Source organism: Hevea brasiliensis, chromosome 13 (assembly GCF_030052815.1).
Source record: "Hevea brasiliensis isolate MT/VB/25A 57/8 chromosome 13, ASM3005281v1, whole genome shotgun sequence".
NCBI lineage: Eukaryota > Viridiplantae > Streptophyta > Magnoliopsida > Malpighiales > Euphorbiaceae > Hevea > Hevea brasiliensis.
The window spans coordinates 91,472,911-91,491,413 of NC_079505.1; the positions used below are offsets into that span (position 1 = coordinate 91,472,911).

Sequence of the window (18,503 nt, forward strand, 5' to 3'; positions counted from 1 at the left end):
CGAAGAAGGAATCTCTCCAAAAAAATTGTTGTCTATAATATTGAAATAAAATATGGAAGGTGGCAGTCCCTGAAGTGTACCATGGAGAGAGTTGTGACGTAAATTCAAAACCTAGATACAAGAAATATCAACTATATTGAGGAAGGGAATGAAATAAATTCAACATCAATCAAGTTTGAAATCAAATTAATTATCTTGGGATGTAGCAGTAGCAAGTACCTTAAGAGATGATAAATTAGCAAGAGGAAGAGATGGACCTTGGAGAGAGTTGTCATGTAAATCCAAAACCTGTATACAAGAGATATCAACGATACTGAGGAAGGGACTGAAATAAATTCAACATCAATTAGCTTAATTTGCAATTTAATTAATTATATTGGGATGTAGAAGTAGCGAGTACCTTAAGAGATGATAAATTAGCAAGAGGAAGAGATATTGCAGAAATATTGTTGCGTGCAATTGAGAAAAACTCTATGGAATGTGGCAGTTCCTGAAGTAGACCTTGAAGAGAGTTGTCACGTAATTCCAAAACCTGGATCCAAGAGATATCAACGATATTGAGGAGGGGACTCAAATAAATTTGTTGTCCACTACGGAAGTGTGTAAACTGCAAAGAAATAAATCAAACACACAAAACATAATATTTACGTTGTTCACCCTCTTAATATAGAGCTACATCCGCGGACATGCCATCTTTCACTATTAACAAAAAATAAATCATCAATTACAAGCTCAAAACTATACTACCTATAAATCCAATTATACCCAAGAGAACCAATACTACATCAAACTGCTTATATTAAATACATTAGTTAGTCCCTCTCAATCTACTCTAAACATAACATAATATATTTACTATTACAACACTATACCACAAAGGGTATCTTCAACTATATGGGAAGAACCTTCTCACCAATGGACAATAATCCCTTCTTCTTGAATTCTATCTCCTTTCTCCACCTTAGGCCGAAGTCTCTTTCTACTGCAATGGGCAAAAGCGCCTCATCAATGGGCAAAAGCCCCTCTCTACAATGGACGACAGCCTCACTCCATGAGCTGAAAGTCACTCTCTTCAATGAGCAAAAGCTAAATAATCTTTTCCGTCATTCTCCTATTTATAGTGTTAATTGCCTCAATCCTAATATAATAAGGAGTCCCACTCAATTTAGGAATAATACTAAAATAAGAGTTCTACTCAATATATGAAATATTTCTCTATCCTATTGAAGAATATTCCTCCTACTCAAATTAGGAAAGGATCTCTCTCCAAATCCCATTAAGATTTGAGTCATAATTCTAACAATCTCTAACTTTACTCAAAATCCATTAACCATTGCATACCTCAAATTTTTTGGTGTCATCAAATTCTCCATGCTTAAGCTTGAACTTTTCAAATCATTAATTTTTCAATTTTCATCTTGGGAGTAACTTACTTCATTCTTCAAAAAATCTTTATGTCATCAATCATCTTGATTTTACTCTTCACCACCACCATTATTGCATGTGTAACTTTTTACATGTCGCAACAGCTCTACCTTCAACCAAACTCACCAAAATCATTCCCATACTCTAATATCAATTTGTTGTGCACTGCAGAAGTGTGCAAACTGTAAAGAAATAAAGCAAACACAAAAAATACCAATATTTACGTGGTTCACCCTCTCAATGTAGGGCTACATCCACGAGCATGCCATCTTCCACTATTAATAATAATAATAAATAAATCATCATTACATGCTCAAAACTATATTACCCATAAATCCAATTACACCCAAGAGAACCAATACTACATCAAACTGCTTATAGTAAATACATTAGTTAGTCCCTCTCAAGCTCTTCTAGACATAACATAATTCAATTACTATTACAACACTACACCACAAAGGATATCTTCAACTATATAGGCAAAAGTCCATATTCTCATAAATGGATAAGAATCTCTTATTCTTGAATTCTATGTCTTTTCTCTACCTTAAGCCAAAGCCTCTCTCCACTGTAATGGGCAAAAGCCCCTCATCAATTGCCAGAGCTAAATCTGCAGCAATTGGCAAGACCCCTCTCTACAATGGGCGACAGCCTCACGCTCTTTGGGCAAAAGCCACTCTCTTTAATGGATAAAAACCAAATAACATTTTTCGTCATTTGCCTATTTATAGTGTTAATTGCCTCAATCCTAATATAATTAGAAGTCCCACTCAATTTAGGAATAATACTAAAATAAGAGTTCTACTCAATATAAAGAAATATTTCTCCATCCTATTGAGAAATATTAATTAGGAAAAGATCTCTCTCTAAATCCTATTAGGATTTTGAGTCATAATTATAACAAAATTTAACATCAATTAGCTTAATTTGCAATTTAATTAATTTTATTGGGATGTAGCAGTAGCGAGTACCTTAAGAGATGATAAATTAGCAAGAGGAACAGATATTGCAGAAATATCGTTGCCTGCAATTAAGAAAAACTCTATGGAATGGGGCAGTTCCTGAAGTGGACCTTGGAGAAAGTTGTAACGTAAATTCAAAACCTGGGCACAAGAGATACCAACGATATTGAGGAAGGGACTGAAATAAATTCAACATCAATTAGCTTTGCAATAAATTTAATTATCTTGGAATATATAGCTTTAGCGAGTACCTCAAGGGATGATAAATTAGCAAGAGGAAGAGGAATTTTTCCGCTGATCATATTATTCCTCAGAATTAAACGTTGCAATCTGCGTAAATTGCAGATTTCCACAGGGATTTCTCCAGTAAAGCTATTGTTTGCAAGATATAGATACCTTAGAAAGCTCAAGTTGCCAATATGGGGTGATATAGAACCTGCAAGTCTGAGAGACGGCAGGTTCAATTCAGTGACCCTCTGGTGGCGACGACCGCATGTAACACCATACCACTCACAGAAGTGGACGCTATCATTCCAGGAGATCATGATCCCAAGAGGATCGTTGACTATTACAGCCTTGAATTGAAGCAAGGCTACTAGGTCTGTAAAATTTCCTCTATCGGTTGACGCAACTGATGAAGTAGAGTGTACAAGAAGAAGAAGAACAGCAGAGATACAGAGGCACAAAGAAGAGACTAACGAACTCATCTTTGCTTCTTATATCAGAAGGAATGGAAAACAATGCAAGTTCAGGCTGTCAATTAGGAATACAATTTTTAAGCCTACAGAATGGAATTTAAGAGCCTAAAACCCGTGTATTTCAAGTCCATGGAGTCTAAACTCCAAAATCTTAAATTCTGAGGTCAAGAAGATTAATATTTACAGAATACTAAATTCAAAAAGAAGCATAAATTAATCATCATGGCAGGACGGCTGGAATTCTTCACGAAAAAGAGAGGATCGTTCTGCTTCATTTTTTTATTTCTGAACGTTATGTTCCATTGACTTGTTAGTGGTAATGGGCTTGGCATCTATTTATATTTTAAGAAGGGCGGCCAATTTTTTTCTAAAAATTGTCATGTAGAACTTTTTAAAAACGACTTGACCAGCGGATTAATGTTATTATATTAATTTTTTTAATTAATTATATTGAATATATAATTTTAAAAAATAAAATAATTAATTGATTAGATGATTATTGATTGTTAATTTATGACTATTATTTTATGAAAGTTATAAAAAATATAATTTTATTAAAAAAATAAATTGGATATGTAAATATTAAAAATAAAGTATTAAATGAGAGTATTATAGTTATATATTATAAATCTTAATGATCAAATTTTAAAAAACTAATATTAAAAATAATGTTAATAAAAAGCATAATATTACAATTTAAATTAACATTATTATATTAGTGTTTTAATTTTTTAATTAATTATTTTAAATTTATAATTTCAAAAATAAAATAATAAATTACATTAAATGACCATTTATTGTAATTTATGATCATTATTTTATAAAAGCAATAAAAAATATAATTTATTACAAAATAAATTAGAAATATAAATATTAAAAATAAAGTATTAAAGAGAGTATTATAGTTATATGTATAAATTTTAATAATTAAATTTAAAAAATATTAAAAAATTTTAATAAAAAATGAAATATTAAAATTTAAATTGAATATAAAAAAATTAATTTTTATTAAATTCATGAATACTATAAGCATTTGGCTAGTTTAAATCTATAGTAGTCTGTGTCTATTGACTCATTGACTTACTATATTGAAATTATATAGAGGATTATTGGGTTCCTTGGCAGTTAATGTTGTGCTTAATGTTGACTTGACCGTGTTTCTTGGTTACAGCTTCAACGAGCTGATGCAAATCAATATGCATGAGATTTTTTTTTTCAATAAAAATAAATTCTAAAAAGAAATCTATGATCAATTTTAATTTAATAATATTAAAATCATTTTAAAGTTATGATGTGAGTTTGAGTTCTAATTAAAATTAAAAAATAAAATGAATTATATATATATTAATATTATTTTCAGAATTGTGATAAAAATTTAAATTTTAATTGAAATTAAATGAATAAAATAAATTTTATTTTAATTTGGAGAGAAAATAATAAAGAGAAATGTTACTATTTAAAATAAAATTACATTTCTAACCCTATTAAAATAATAGAGAGAAAAATTATTACCTTATTTTTATAATTTCCATTGCGTGTAGGTGATTTTTATTACTAACGTGTTAGGTATATATAAGCTTGAGGAGTTCACACATGAACAAAGACCGAGTATAGATTTAACAAAACATGTCTTAACCTTTAACATATTCTTTAAAATACAATCAATGGTGACATTGCGTGATTAACCTTTAGCCAACAAAAATTTAACAAAACATGTCTTAACAGTAATTAAATTCTCTTGGACCCTTTTTAGTATTAATCTTCATTGATCTTTTCTCCATTTTCAGTCGTTTAGCTCGGATCATTGTCACAGACTATTGGGGCTTTCCAGTTTGAAACACAATACACCCCATAGCCACTCCGGCTACCAATCCACTTGCGTAGCCCATGAGTACAATGTTCCACTCAAAAATAGCATCTGCAGAGCGATCTCCTTCCGGCAAGATCAACGGCGGTGTGATCATTGGCACAATCATTTGGTAATGGAAATCCACATAATCCCAAGTTTCTTTCATAGGACCCTATTCCAAATGTGTTGAATTGCTTGCCCTGAGGAATAGGTCCTGCAAGCTCATTAAATAAAAGATTTAAAATTTCAAGAAATGTCAAATCTACCAATTGCTCAGGGACAAGCTTGTTTGAGGAGAGATCTAACTATTCAAGATTTGATAAATTTCCCACAGGTATATGTCCAGATAGATGATTATGAGAAAAATTCAGCCCTTTTAAAAGTTCAAGCTCTCCAATATTTTCAGAAATTTCTCCTCTAAACTGATTATTTGACAAATCAATCATTGCAAATATATCAAGGACTTGGTCACCTCAAAATCATCCCCTTTGATTATGATTGTCATATGAACCTCATAATATTCAGAGGTGTTCTCTTTCATCATGGCTTGGAATTGCTGAAAGTATCTGGCTGGCAAAGGACCTGTGAAGTCATTGTGGGAGAGTTCAATTACTAACAAGCGAGGGAAAGAAAATCGAGCTTTTGAGGTTGGTATGGGACCAGAGAATCTGTTGCATCGCAGAACAAGAACTCGTAACTCTGCAAGATTTTCCAACCAGTAGGGAAAAGATCCATTTATCCTGTTGTTCCCTAAGTTCAAAGTTACTAACTTGCTACAATTAAACAAAGATCTTGGTAATGGCCCTTCCAATTGATTGCCATTCAAGTCAAGACGACTCAAGCTGTTACCCTTCACAAATGTTGCTGGTATGCTACCATGTAAATTATTGTTTCCCAAATCCAAGACAGAGAGATTTCTAAAGTTTCCAAAGCATTTTGGAATAGTTCCACTTACATTTTTTTTAGACAAATAAAGATGCTGCAGAGAAATTAACCTGCATATCGAGGAAGGAATCTCTCCAGAAAAATTGTTGTCTGCAAGGGACAAAAATGTTGTGGAAGATGGTGGTACTTGAAGTGGACCATGAAGCAGATTCCTGTCCAGAATTAAAATCTTCAATCTACGCAGACCGCGGATTTCCTCAGGGATTTCTCCGCCAAAGCTATTATTTGCCAGATTCAGATAACTCAGGAAGCTCAAGTTGCCAATATGCGGTGATATGGAACCTACAAGGTTGACAGAGGGCCGGTACAAGGTCGCGACCCTCACGATGCCTGCACTGACACGGCGGCATTTAACACCAGGCCACTCACAGAAGTGGATGCTATGATTCCAGGAGTTCGTGATCCCAAGAGGATCGTGGGTTAGTTTGGCCTGGAATCCAATCAAGGCTTTTAGGTCTGTCTCCTCTGCCCTAATGGTGTAAGAAAACTTAATACCAAATCAACAATCAATTAAATAAAAAACAATAAATATGGTCCACAAACAAACAATAAAATTCAAATGATAACAATATAAAATCAAGAGAAAAAGGATTAAAGTAGCATATGAATTTATAGATAGAAATACGCTGAATTTTGGCGCTACCCTTTAAAAGGAGAGGAAACGGCTCTTCTGCACTAAGAAATCAATCAACCACGTCCCTCTCTCGCAAGATACTTCAATCCGTTTGAGCTCTTGTATACAGCTAAGAGTTTCCTGAACCGATTATTCTCAATGCTTAGAATTTATTGATCCATATACCAAAAAACATCAAACAGAAAAATTGCTTCATTCGGTAGAGTAAAAAAATTGGTGGCGGTAATGGGTGATTTATGAACTTCAAAAAATATGCATTTTTGAACGACTAAAAAATCCTAGTTTTAATCCACTAATCAGAGATATTAGGCCACTAGTTTTAAAAGTAGCAATAACGTTAAAAATTAGTTCCCAAAAAATAGGGAACAAACTTTACAGGGTCAAAAAGAATTTTTTTTTAAATTATTATATATATTAAATTTTAAATAAAAAATCCAACATTCTCCCAAATGATTTAAAATTTAATTAAATTCTGAGCATATAATACTATATAATAGGCGTTATGTACCTTTAGGGTTTGAACCTACACTTAGTGTTAGTTAATTTTAATATGAAAGAACATAATAACATAAATGTTTTGAACTAGTCCTTTTTGAACTAGATTAAATTCACCACACACACAGTATGAGAAATTATTTAGGTTCTATCAGTGTTGTGCTTTACGGTCATGCACACATATCTATTTCATGAGTGTTTTTAGAAAATTGCCCAAATTTTCACAGTGGCGACCCCACCACCACACTCACTAGGTGAACCCTCCAAGAGTGATCTGTGATCATTACCCCACAAAAAAATATGTCATTGGGTTTATTCAGAATTTAATTCTTCCTATACATTACAGTAGAGAGCACTACACCATAGGAATTGAACTCGGAATTTTTTCGCAATAATAAAAATATTATGTGCTCTAACTCGTTACCATACATTTTCGTTTTTACCCATTGAACTTTGTTCATGGGATCACCATACCTCTAAAGACGGGTGTCCACTGTGGCAACTACTTTATAGGCTTTAATCCCATTCCCCTCGATGTTTGAAGAATTTGCTAGCATGCCAGTCTTTTAGTGAGCGGATCCGTAATAGTACTTTCAGACTTGACTAAAGAAATCACACCATGAGAAATCAAATGACGTATAAATTTATGTCTAACCATTAGGTGCCTCCTTTTATCATTAAAAGTTTTACTTTTAGCTCTAGCTATAGTAGCTTGACTGTCACAATGTATTGAAATTGGAGGTAAAGGTTTAACAATAAAAGGCAAGTCATTTATAAAATTCTAAAGCCACTCTGCTTCAGTACTAGTAGCATCTAAAGCCACTAATTCTGCTTCCATAGTAGAGCAAGAAATTATTGTTTATTTTGCAGACTTCCATGAGACTGCACCATTGCTAATGGTAAAAACATAACCACTAGTTGATTTAGTTTCTTCTGAATCAGAAATCCAATTGACATCACTATAACCTTCCATTACTGCAGGAAAACCACAATAATGAATATTATAATCAATTATTCCTTTAAGATATTTAAATACTCTTTCCAATGCATGCCAATGTAAAGAGTCTGGATTATGAGTATATCTACCTAATCTACCAACTGCGTATGCAATATCAGGCCTAGTATGATTAGCTAAATGCAATAATGCTTCTAGTATTTGAGAGTATTTATATTGTGAAATACTTTCTGCAGTATTTTTTCTCAATTTAACCGCTGGATCAAAAGGACAAAATACATGTGACACATTAGCATAATCAAACCTTTTCAATATTTTTTCAATATAGTGAGATTGAGTTAAAGCAATATTGTTACCATTTCTCAATAATTTAATACCTAAAATTACATCAACTTGACCTAGATCCTTCATATCAAAATTACTAGATAAAAAATATTTAGTTGTATTGATAACATGAATATTACTACCAAAACTTAAAATAACATCTACATACAAGCAAAGAATAACATAAGCATCACTAAATTTCTTACAGTAAACACATTTATTAACAATATTAATATTAAAACCATCAGATAACATAATCTTATCAAATTTTTTATGCTATTGTTTAGGAGCTTGTTTCAAACCATTCAAGAATTTTACAAGCTTACACACTTTTGTCTCTTGTCCTGGTACTACAAAACCTTCTGGTTGATCCATGTAAATTTATTCTTCTAATTCACCATTTAAAAAGGTTGTCTTCACATCCATTTGATGAATATCTAGCTTATAGATAGAAGATAAAGCAATCAAAAGCCTAATAGTAGTAACTTTAGAAACAAGTGTATAAGTGTCAAAGAAATCTACTCATTCTTCTTGTTTAAAACCTTTAGCAACTAACCTAGCTTTAAATTTTTCTATGGAACCATCAGCCCTTAATTTTTTCTTAAAAACCCATTTACACCCTATTGTTTTGCGACCAGGTGGAAGATCAGATAAAACCCAAGTTTTATTAGAAGTAAGAGAATCCATCTCACCCTTAATTGCTTCTTTCCAAAATGGAGCATCAACAGAAATCATAGCACTAATTAAATTTTTCCTAATAAAAGGATCATGAAAGACTCCATCTAATACAAGAAAATTTCCAGAAGACAATTCCAGTTTTATTTGGCCTTCTCCTAAGACTTGAGTCTCACTCCCATTCTCCATTCTCACAGATCTTGTGCCTGATACCTTTAAGATGGGGATTGGGAGCTATCTCCAATGGTCACTACATTAGCTTGTGATTTTTGACTAGAAGGTGCCTTATTGTGTTGACCATAACGCTTGAAGCAATTTTTGGCAACATGATTGGTCTTTCCACAAACCCAACATTCTACACGCTTTTCTGATTAAAATTGTTGCCTTTCATTATATTGTTGTTATTCCCATTAAAATTCTTTTTGGATGCAATCTTCTTAAAATTCTTAGATTTTGGTTTGTGAAAATTTTCAACATGTGCCTTGGCTTGAAATTCAATTTTTTGGTTTTGGGGTTGTGTAAGACGATGCCTATCTTCAATTCTCAAGGAGACAAGCAATTCATCAAAAGAAAAATTTTCAGGTTTCTGTTTCAAACTTCTAGCAAAATCGGACCATGAAGGTGGTAATTTTTTAATAAGAGATGTAACCAAAATAGAATCATCAATTGAAACAACTTTTATCTTCATGTCAAAAATAATGTTTTCAAAATCATGAATTTTATCAGAAATACTTTTTCCATCAACCATTTGAAAATCAAGCCATTTTTCAATTGAACATCTTTTCAAACCCTTTTCTTCAATGCCATATTTATAATATAAAGCTTCCCACAATTCAAGAGCAATTTTGGAATGACAGAAAATACGATAAATATTATCAAACAAGACACTTAAGATTTTTTCATGACATAAAATATCTTTATCAGTTAAATCATCCTTAGTAGTAGTAAACTGACTAGTAGATGAAACAACTGTAACAGTTTTTTCAGTGGAAAATGAAGATTCTCTATCCTTAAATCTAATCAAAATCACAGAAAACAGTTCTAATTCAGTAAGCCAAAATTTCATTTGTTGTTGCCAACAAAGGAAATTTTGTGCAGTAAGTTTTTCTGGTTTGCTAAACAAAAATTTCAACATATCAATTTCAACAATCAAGTACGAACGACTTTCTTTCAAAGATTGTAAGAAAACTTAATACAAAATTAATAATCAATTAAATAGAAAACAGTAAATATGGACCACAAACAAATAATAAAATTCAAATGATAACAATATAAAAAAATAAGCACGTTGAATTTTGGCGCTGCCCTTCGAGAGGAGACGGCCCGTCTGCATCGAGTAATCAATCAATCACGTTCCTCTCGCAAGATACTTCAATCCATTGGAGCTCTTGTGTGCAGTTAAGAGTTCCCCGAATCGATTATTCTCAATGCTCAGAATTTATTGGTCGATATACCCAAAAACATCAGCCAGAAAAATTGCTTCATTCGATAGAGTAAAAAAATTAGTGACCATAATGAGTGGCGATAATGGGTGATTTATGAACTTCAAAAAATATGCGTTTTTCAATGACTAAAAAATCTCTAGTTTTAATCCACTAATAAGATATATTAGGCCACCAATCCTTAAAAATAGTAAGTAACATTAAAAATTAGTTTCCAAAAAATAGGAAACAAACTTTACTGAATCAAAAAGATTTTTTTTTAATTATTATTATATATATATATATATATATATATTAAATTTTAAATAAAAAATCCAACAAATGGTTGGCGCAACTGATGAAGTGCAGTATACAAGAAGAAAAAAAATAGCAGGGATAGGAATACAAAGACGCAGCGAAGAGACTAATGAACTCATCTGAGTTTCTCGTATCAGATGGAGAACTATGCAAGTTCAGACTGTTAATTAGGAATATAATTTTAAGCCTATAGAATGGAATTTAACATTCTAAAAATTCTCGTATTTCACGTCCATCGAGTCTACACTGAAGTGATATCTATGGTAATCATCTATTGACTCTTACTATATGGAGATTATATGGACACCAGCTATTGTTAGTGTACACCAGCTGGCTGATGTCAACGAACATCATTTTCATTATTTAGGGAGATGGGCGGTTTTCAATGGAAAATTAATTAAAATTAGCAGTCTTATTATATTCATGCAAGCCCAGCATGGTTGGAATAATTTAGCTTTAGACAAACAACCCGAAAGGGGTATAGAAATTAGAAAGTGCAGTGCTAATGGGCCCTGATATGCAGAAATTAGAACTCTATGGCCTCTTCTTAATGGGCTGCTAGGATCCTTGAACATATGGTACGCATAGATACGTCCTCCATTATTATTATTATTATCATTTGTTGGATTGAGGATTGGAGATTGAAGAACCTTCTGTTGAAGCCTCATCATCAAGTGACGAGAGATAAATTTGGTAAAAAATATGACAGGAAGTCCAACAAACATCCCCTCCCTAATAGAAACATATTCTTTTTATATATTATTATTGTACGTTGATTTTCTATATTTTTAATGTTTAAGTATATGGATTTTTCATATTTGGAGAAATGACCAGATCATAGATGTTGGGTAGTTAAAATTTAAAATTTAATCTTGATAATACAAGTTAGGTTGGTTCAAACGGTGCTGGATTCAAGCTGAACAATACATCATAATTAACTCGTGACCATGCATGTTGGAAGAAGAAAATAAGTTGAGTAAAGCCCAACATTTATTCAACATAACATGGAGTAACTTCAAGCACACGTAAACTTATGAGAGTTGCTCATGAAGAGATTGGTGCTGGAGCTTTTTCCACAACATCAGAACTGGAAACCATGACAAAAGTATCACTTGTAATGAAGTGGCAAACAGTTCCTTCACCAGGCTTCATATTCAGAAGCAGGAAGGCCAGGTGCCCTGGATTCCAATTTGAGGTATCTGTGTGGCAAATGGCGACTGCTTTAGCTTTTGTGCCATCAGCGCCTATCACTGGAGCCATATAAACCTTAGTGCCTTTGAGTGCATGGCAATAATACACAGCATATGGGTATTTTTGCTTGTGGCACACCACGTGATTTTCTCCTATAAATTTCACTCCCATAATAGTATACTCTTGCTCCCTTGTAGGCTTATCTACCTCGTTCATAAGGACTTGAGCTTTGTTTCCAACATATTTCACACCAAAATCAACTAAGGATTCTAAAGATCTGGGGCAATATCTGTCTTCTCCTTTAATTGCTGGAGACTTACAATCCTCCACGGTTTGCTTTATCATCTTGCCTTGACGTGATTCAGGTTTCACCGAGAGATGCATTAAAATTTCTGCTAAGTTATTAGTTGAAAAGGGCAGGGTGTCAGCAACCTGTTGAGGCAAAATTCTAGCCTTGTTTGATGATTTAGTTATATGGAGCCTCATCCTCTTGCCTACATGGAGATCATTAGGTAAGAAAAATACAGTCGAGTTGGGGAGGGCATGTTTGTTGAATTTCCTCTCATATCGTTTTCCATACTTCTCCCTCCTATCAGTAGTATCTTCTGCAAAAGCTTGTTCGTAGCGTTTTCCATACTTCTCTCTCCTATCACTGGTATCTTCTGCAAAAACTTGTTCATAGCGTTTTCCATACTTCTCTCTCCTATCACTGGTATCTTCTGCAAAAACTTGCTCGTAGCGCTTTCCATACTTCTCTTTCCTATCATTGGTATCTTCTGCAAAAGCTCGCTCGCAGCGCTTTCCATACTTCTCTCTTCTATCAGTAGTGGTATCTTCCGTAAAAGCTTGTTCATAGCGCTTTCCATACTTCTCCCTCCTATCATTGGAATCTTCTGCAAAAGCTTGCTCGTAGCGCTTTCCGTACTTCTCTCTCCTATCACTAGTATTCTGCAAAAGCTTGCTCGTATCGTTTTCCGTATTTCTCTCTCCTATCATTAGTATCTTCTGCAAAAGCTTGCTCATAGCGCTTTCCATATTTTATCCTACGATCATCCGGGGGAACAAGAGTTTCATCGGCATTAAACCCCATATCCCAATAGGTGTACTTGTCTCCCATATCTGCTTTCAATTGCAAATAAACGATATAGGAGATGAGAAATCTTAGAGAATTTAGAAAAACATTTGCAGATTGAAGAACAATTTAATTTAACAACTGGAGCATCCGCAAAACTTCTGAATATCTTGTTAACAAAGTTTATAACAGGGTTTTCAATACTTAAAAATTGATTGAAAGGTCTCAAAAAAAACATAAAATCGCCACTGTTCAATCTCAAAATATGCTGAAAACTATAAATGCCCATTAACTATATTATATTGTTACAAAGTTGACAGTGAAACAAAATTTACATTAATTAATTGCTAATTGCGCTTGCTTAATAATAATTAAGCATCAAACATGTCATTAATATTGCACAATGCAAGCTAATAATTTGAGAGGAATTATAATTGGAGAATAAAACAACCCACGTACGCTGTAGAAGGTTTAAAAGATCTTGTGGAATTGGAGTGTTTGGTAACTTGGAATGCCAGTATACCTCAGCAGGTACAGAAGCATCACCTCCTACCACCACCAAAACCTGCCATGAAAGGTTTACAATCAAACTCATACATTATTTTCTTTTATCAGTAAAGACACTTAAAAAGAAAAGAAAAGAAGAGGAAAGAAACCAAAGACATGCTAAACATAGAGCTATAAATTTTCTAAATGATGAAGAAACCATAAAGTATTGGAATGTTTGCTTACAAAAAGTAAAGCAAAGAAGGAAAGTAGATGAAACTCCATTGAAGCCATCAAACACGAGCTAGTTTGGATATGCAATAGCTTGAAGGCTCACCCCTATTTATGGAGGTTTCCATCCATAATACGCCAAAATGCTATTTCAAATTGTTAAAAATTAAAGATAATTTTTTTTTTCACTACAATTAATTAAGAACGATGTCAAATAAAATATAAGTGAACTTTAAAATAATGTGACTTGAATTTATATATTATTATTATTATTATTATTATTATTATTTAAATTCATCTAAATTCAATTAGAATTCATACTTTTTTTAATTCAAGAAAAGCACGATGGTCAAATAATGATTTAAGAGCTGAGTAGTCATTTTTTTATTGAACAATTTCATAATAGATAAATAAAAACAGACTTAAAATTATTATCTTGATCGAGTTTCCATATCAATTAACATGCAATATATAATATAATATAATATAATATATGGCTATGCATGAAATAAGATTCTTAGTTATGAAATTTGTTTTGTATCTACTGAACTAAAGACATCCATAAGTGAGACAAAAACATTTATATGCGCTTTCCAATTTTTGCCTATATTATTATTATTGAAGTTGTACGTCTTATATTCTTATTAAAGAGTTGCCACGAGTTTGCCGCTTTTCCTATTTTACGAAACGTGGCTTTCTTTAGAATCCTTTCCAGCAGGAACCCATGTTATTTCACTTTTAAATTTTCTTGCATTTCTTATTATTTTCTCACCATCCAAACATAATGTTAAGCTAAGATCATTGCCAGAGATCTTAAATTTCTTAATTTATCATTTTTAGTACCCGAAGGGTGTATCCTTATACAAAGCCACAGCAGGTTTGTAATCACCTTTGGTGGTTTTTGTCGCATCATAGAATGCTTCGATCTCTGTGTCGAGAGTCAACACTTGACGTGAAGATTTATTTCTTTTCAATTGCGCTCACGTAAATAGTTTTTGTTACATCACACAATATTTTATATTTTATATTTTATATTTTATATTTTAAATAAAAATTTATTTTTTAAATATTTTTTTAATATTATAAAAAATTTATTTTTTATTAAATTTATAATTTTATGCTCATTTTAATTGTATTCACTAGAATAAAAAAAATTTATTTGTTGTATCGTATATATTTTAATTATTAATTATTATGAGTTTAAATAATGTCATATCATATAAATGATCATAATATAATCATCATGTATTATATTTTAAAATTTTTGAAAATATGCTTATATTTATTTAAAAAAATTTTGCAAAATTTTTATTATATCTTTATATTTTTTTTTATAAATTTTGTTAAAAATATATATTTAACCCCACCTTGTAAAATTTCTATACATACTTTAATATTTTTACTAAAAATATATATTTAGCCCGTTGAAAATGTTATAAACAGTGAAAATTTTTCAAATTAATTGTTTATTATTATTTTCTACTTGTAATCCTTTTACATTTAATTTTCAGTTGACTACAATAAGTTACTTATGGCCTTTAAAATCAAAATAATAATAATAATAATAATAATAATAATAATAATAATAATAATAATAATAATAATAATAATTGAATTCTTTATTTAAATTTTTAATTGCCGATATTACTCTTATCCCTTCAATTTTAACATACTAGTTCCACCCCGCATGAATACTTTTGTCATATTATAAAATATTTAAATTTTTTTGATATTACTACTTGTTTTCTTTAGGATGCATCTAGACGTGAACACCGCTAGAATCATTTATCTTAATATTATTAAATAAGATATAATTAAAATAAAAATAATATTACAAATAGAACACTTTATTTAAAATATTATTTAAATAATACAAATATTTGTAATTTTAATAAATATTAAAAAAATATTAAAAATTATAATTTTTATTTAAAAATACAAGTTATTAGAAATTGAATTTAGAGATTGAAATAGAAAGAAAAGCGGTTTAAATATATATTTTTATTCTTTTTGATAGGAATAAAATGATATTTTCTTTTTTTTTAACATAAAATCTTTTAATATAAAAATTTTTATGAAATAAATTAAAAATTTATAAATATTTAACTGTAAAAAAAAGATGAAGAATGAAAGTAAAATAACCCAAGGTTAAAAATGATCCGTTATTTTGCAACTTTGATTGTTTACATAGCTAGTTACAAGCTCCAAAAGTCAGCATGATGTTGTGGATATTATTTTTTTATTTTTTTTAATATAATTAATAAATATAAAATTATTTATACTAAAAATATATTCAAATTTATTTTATAATAATAATAATAATAATAATAATAATAATAATAATAATAATAATATAACTATTATATTTATAAATTATAAATAAAATTATTTTTTTAATAATTATTAAAATCATTGAATCAATTTAAAAATAAATAAAATTCAATTATTAGTTACTTATAAATTAAATTTGTATATTTAATTAGGAGTGAATAATATTCAGTTTGAACCGAATAAAGAGAACCAAACCGCCTTAATTCAGTAATTCAATTCGATTTTTAAGATAATTTAGTTCGATTTAATTTTACATTTTAAGAATTTTGATTATTTTGATTTGGTTCGGTTTTAAAGAGGAAAAAATTAATTGAACCAAACTGAACCGAATTGTTTTATTTATTTTTAAATTAATTTATTTTTATAGATAATTTATGAATTATTTATAATTATATATATATAAATTATTTAATCTTATTGATTAATATTTATTAGGTTCAAACAAATGTCAAAATCAAACCAAATAACTTGAAAATAAATCTAAATTAGAAAATCAATCAAAACTCAAAAATTGATCGGTTTGAATCAAATCAAACCGAAATAGAGAGGTTTGCTTCATTTCATTTTTTATTCTTTTAAGTTTGGTTCGATTTCTTAAATATGATAATTTAGTTAATTCAGTTTTAATAATTTAGTTCGAACCAAATGTTCAGCCCTATATTTAATATACTGAACAACTCTAAATAAATATTATGAAAAACTTTAGAGATATTATTTTTTTAATATTTTTTACATAATAATAATTTTATTATTGTTTTAAAATAGTAGTTCATAAAAAGAAAAAGATAGTATAAGTAATATTAGTAAAATAGATTAACAACATAATATGGAATTCTGATATTTCATTTATATAATGTTAATGTATAACGTGAAAGTCATTATATCATAAAATTAAATTACTAATAATAATAACTAATATAAATTTAATAATGAAATAAAACAATAAAAAAATTAAAATGATAATAACAATAAAAGGAAAAAGAAAAATTAATTTGAATTTATGTGCTTTAAAAATTAAAATAAATTAATAAAATTTGAAAAACAATTTGGTCAATTCACCCTCGAGCTGACTCCTGACCTAACTGTCCAATAAAATAGGAAAAAAGAAAATTTCAAAATCGGAAATTAAATTAAAGAACTAGTGGAAAAATAAATGTAAAAGAAAAAGAAAAAAAGAAAAAGTTTAGTTACATCATGCTTACATCATTATTGTGACATCATAAAGGATATTTGGTTTTTCCCTACATAATTGACCAAGTCAATTCTTGTTTAAATAAAATAAGAATACATTAAAAAAAAAAAATTAAACCACTCTTCTTCCCTCACCCAAACCTGCCACCCTCCTCTCTCTCACCACCATTGAAGAAACTCCATTGAAGCTTGAGTTCAAGCTTTAAAACAACCACTTCAACCTACTTTGGCCCCAAATTAATCCATTAGGACTTGATAAATTCACTTGAGAAAGCTTTAGAAAGAAGGAAAGAAAAGAAAAAAATGAAGACATTGAAGAGTTGAACTTCAAAGTTTAAGGTTAGTAGTTTGAATTGAAAATTTATGTTTATACTTATATTTTTAGTGTAAGTAATTTAGATCTTAACTTAAAATTAAAAGAAAACAATTTTTGAGGGACCAAAGAAGAATTTCGGCCAGCCTTATTTAGGGTTTGAAATGAATGATTTTGATGTGTTTAATTGGTTGTTTAGGTTGAATGAAGTATATAGACATTGAATATGCATTTTGAATGCATTAGACTTGAACTTTATGTAATTAGGGTTTTGAGCATGTAAAAAATTAAAGGAAAAGTTGAGAATTGATCAATTGATGCCATTAACCGTACTTGAGTTGAGAAATGATCAATTGTGACCATTTGTGGTGTGTGTGAATTGTTAGAAATAAGTTTCAATTCGAATTGGTTAGGGTCAGTTTGCAGACAGCTTGACCTAGGTCCCTTTCAGGGACCAAAACTGAAAATTTACTAACCCAATTAGTGTGAGGCTAATTGGGAACGAAACTAGACACAAAATGGACCATTTTTCATTTAGGAATCATGCTCAGAAAATGACCATAACTTAGTGAACAATTAGGCCAAATCCGGATTAGGGCACACTGCCTTGTACAAAAAAGACCAAATGAACAGTAGTTACTTAAATGATCATAACTTGGCCTAGGAAGGTCCAAATGACCTAAATTTTATACCGATAGAAAGCTGAGACATAACTTTACAACTTTTATGAAGAAAATAAACCCAAATTTTGACCATAAACTATTCAAAAACTCACATGTAGTCAACACACAAAAATTACCAATATCCAAAAAATGCCCAGAATTCTGGATAACACCAAATTCGGCCAGCCATGTTCAAATGGCCATAACTTAGGCTAAAAAAATCCAAATGGAGTGATTCAAAAAAAGAATTAAAATTAAGACAATAAGGATCAATTTCTATGAAGAAAACTTAGCCAAATTTCAACAGCAACTTGACCAATGAAAC

The 18,503-nt window shown here is 30.4% G+C and overlaps 1 protein-coding gene and 1 pseudogene across 1 annotated transcript; both read right to left on the reverse strand.

Moving 5' to 3' along the window:
- Positions 1–5,376: 5,376 nt before the first annotated feature.
- On the reverse strand, positions 5,377–9,151 carry LOC131172245 (receptor-like protein Cf-9 homolog). The gene is made up of 4 exons (XM_058133203.1): positions 8,844–9,151; positions 8,686–8,759; positions 7,881–7,983; positions 5,377–6,349 (listed from the first exon to the last, which is right to left on the reverse strand). The coding sequence occupies exons 1-4, from the start codon at positions 9,149–9,151 to the stop codon at positions 5,377–5,379; spliced, it is 1,458 nt and encodes a 485-aa protein (XP_057989186.1).
- Positions 9,152–11,543: 2,392 nt separating this feature from the next.
- LOC131171993 (BURP domain-containing protein 10-like) lies at positions 11,544–13,754 on the reverse strand (annotated as a pseudogene).
- Between the last annotated feature and the right edge of the window lie 4,749 nt (positions 13,755–18,503).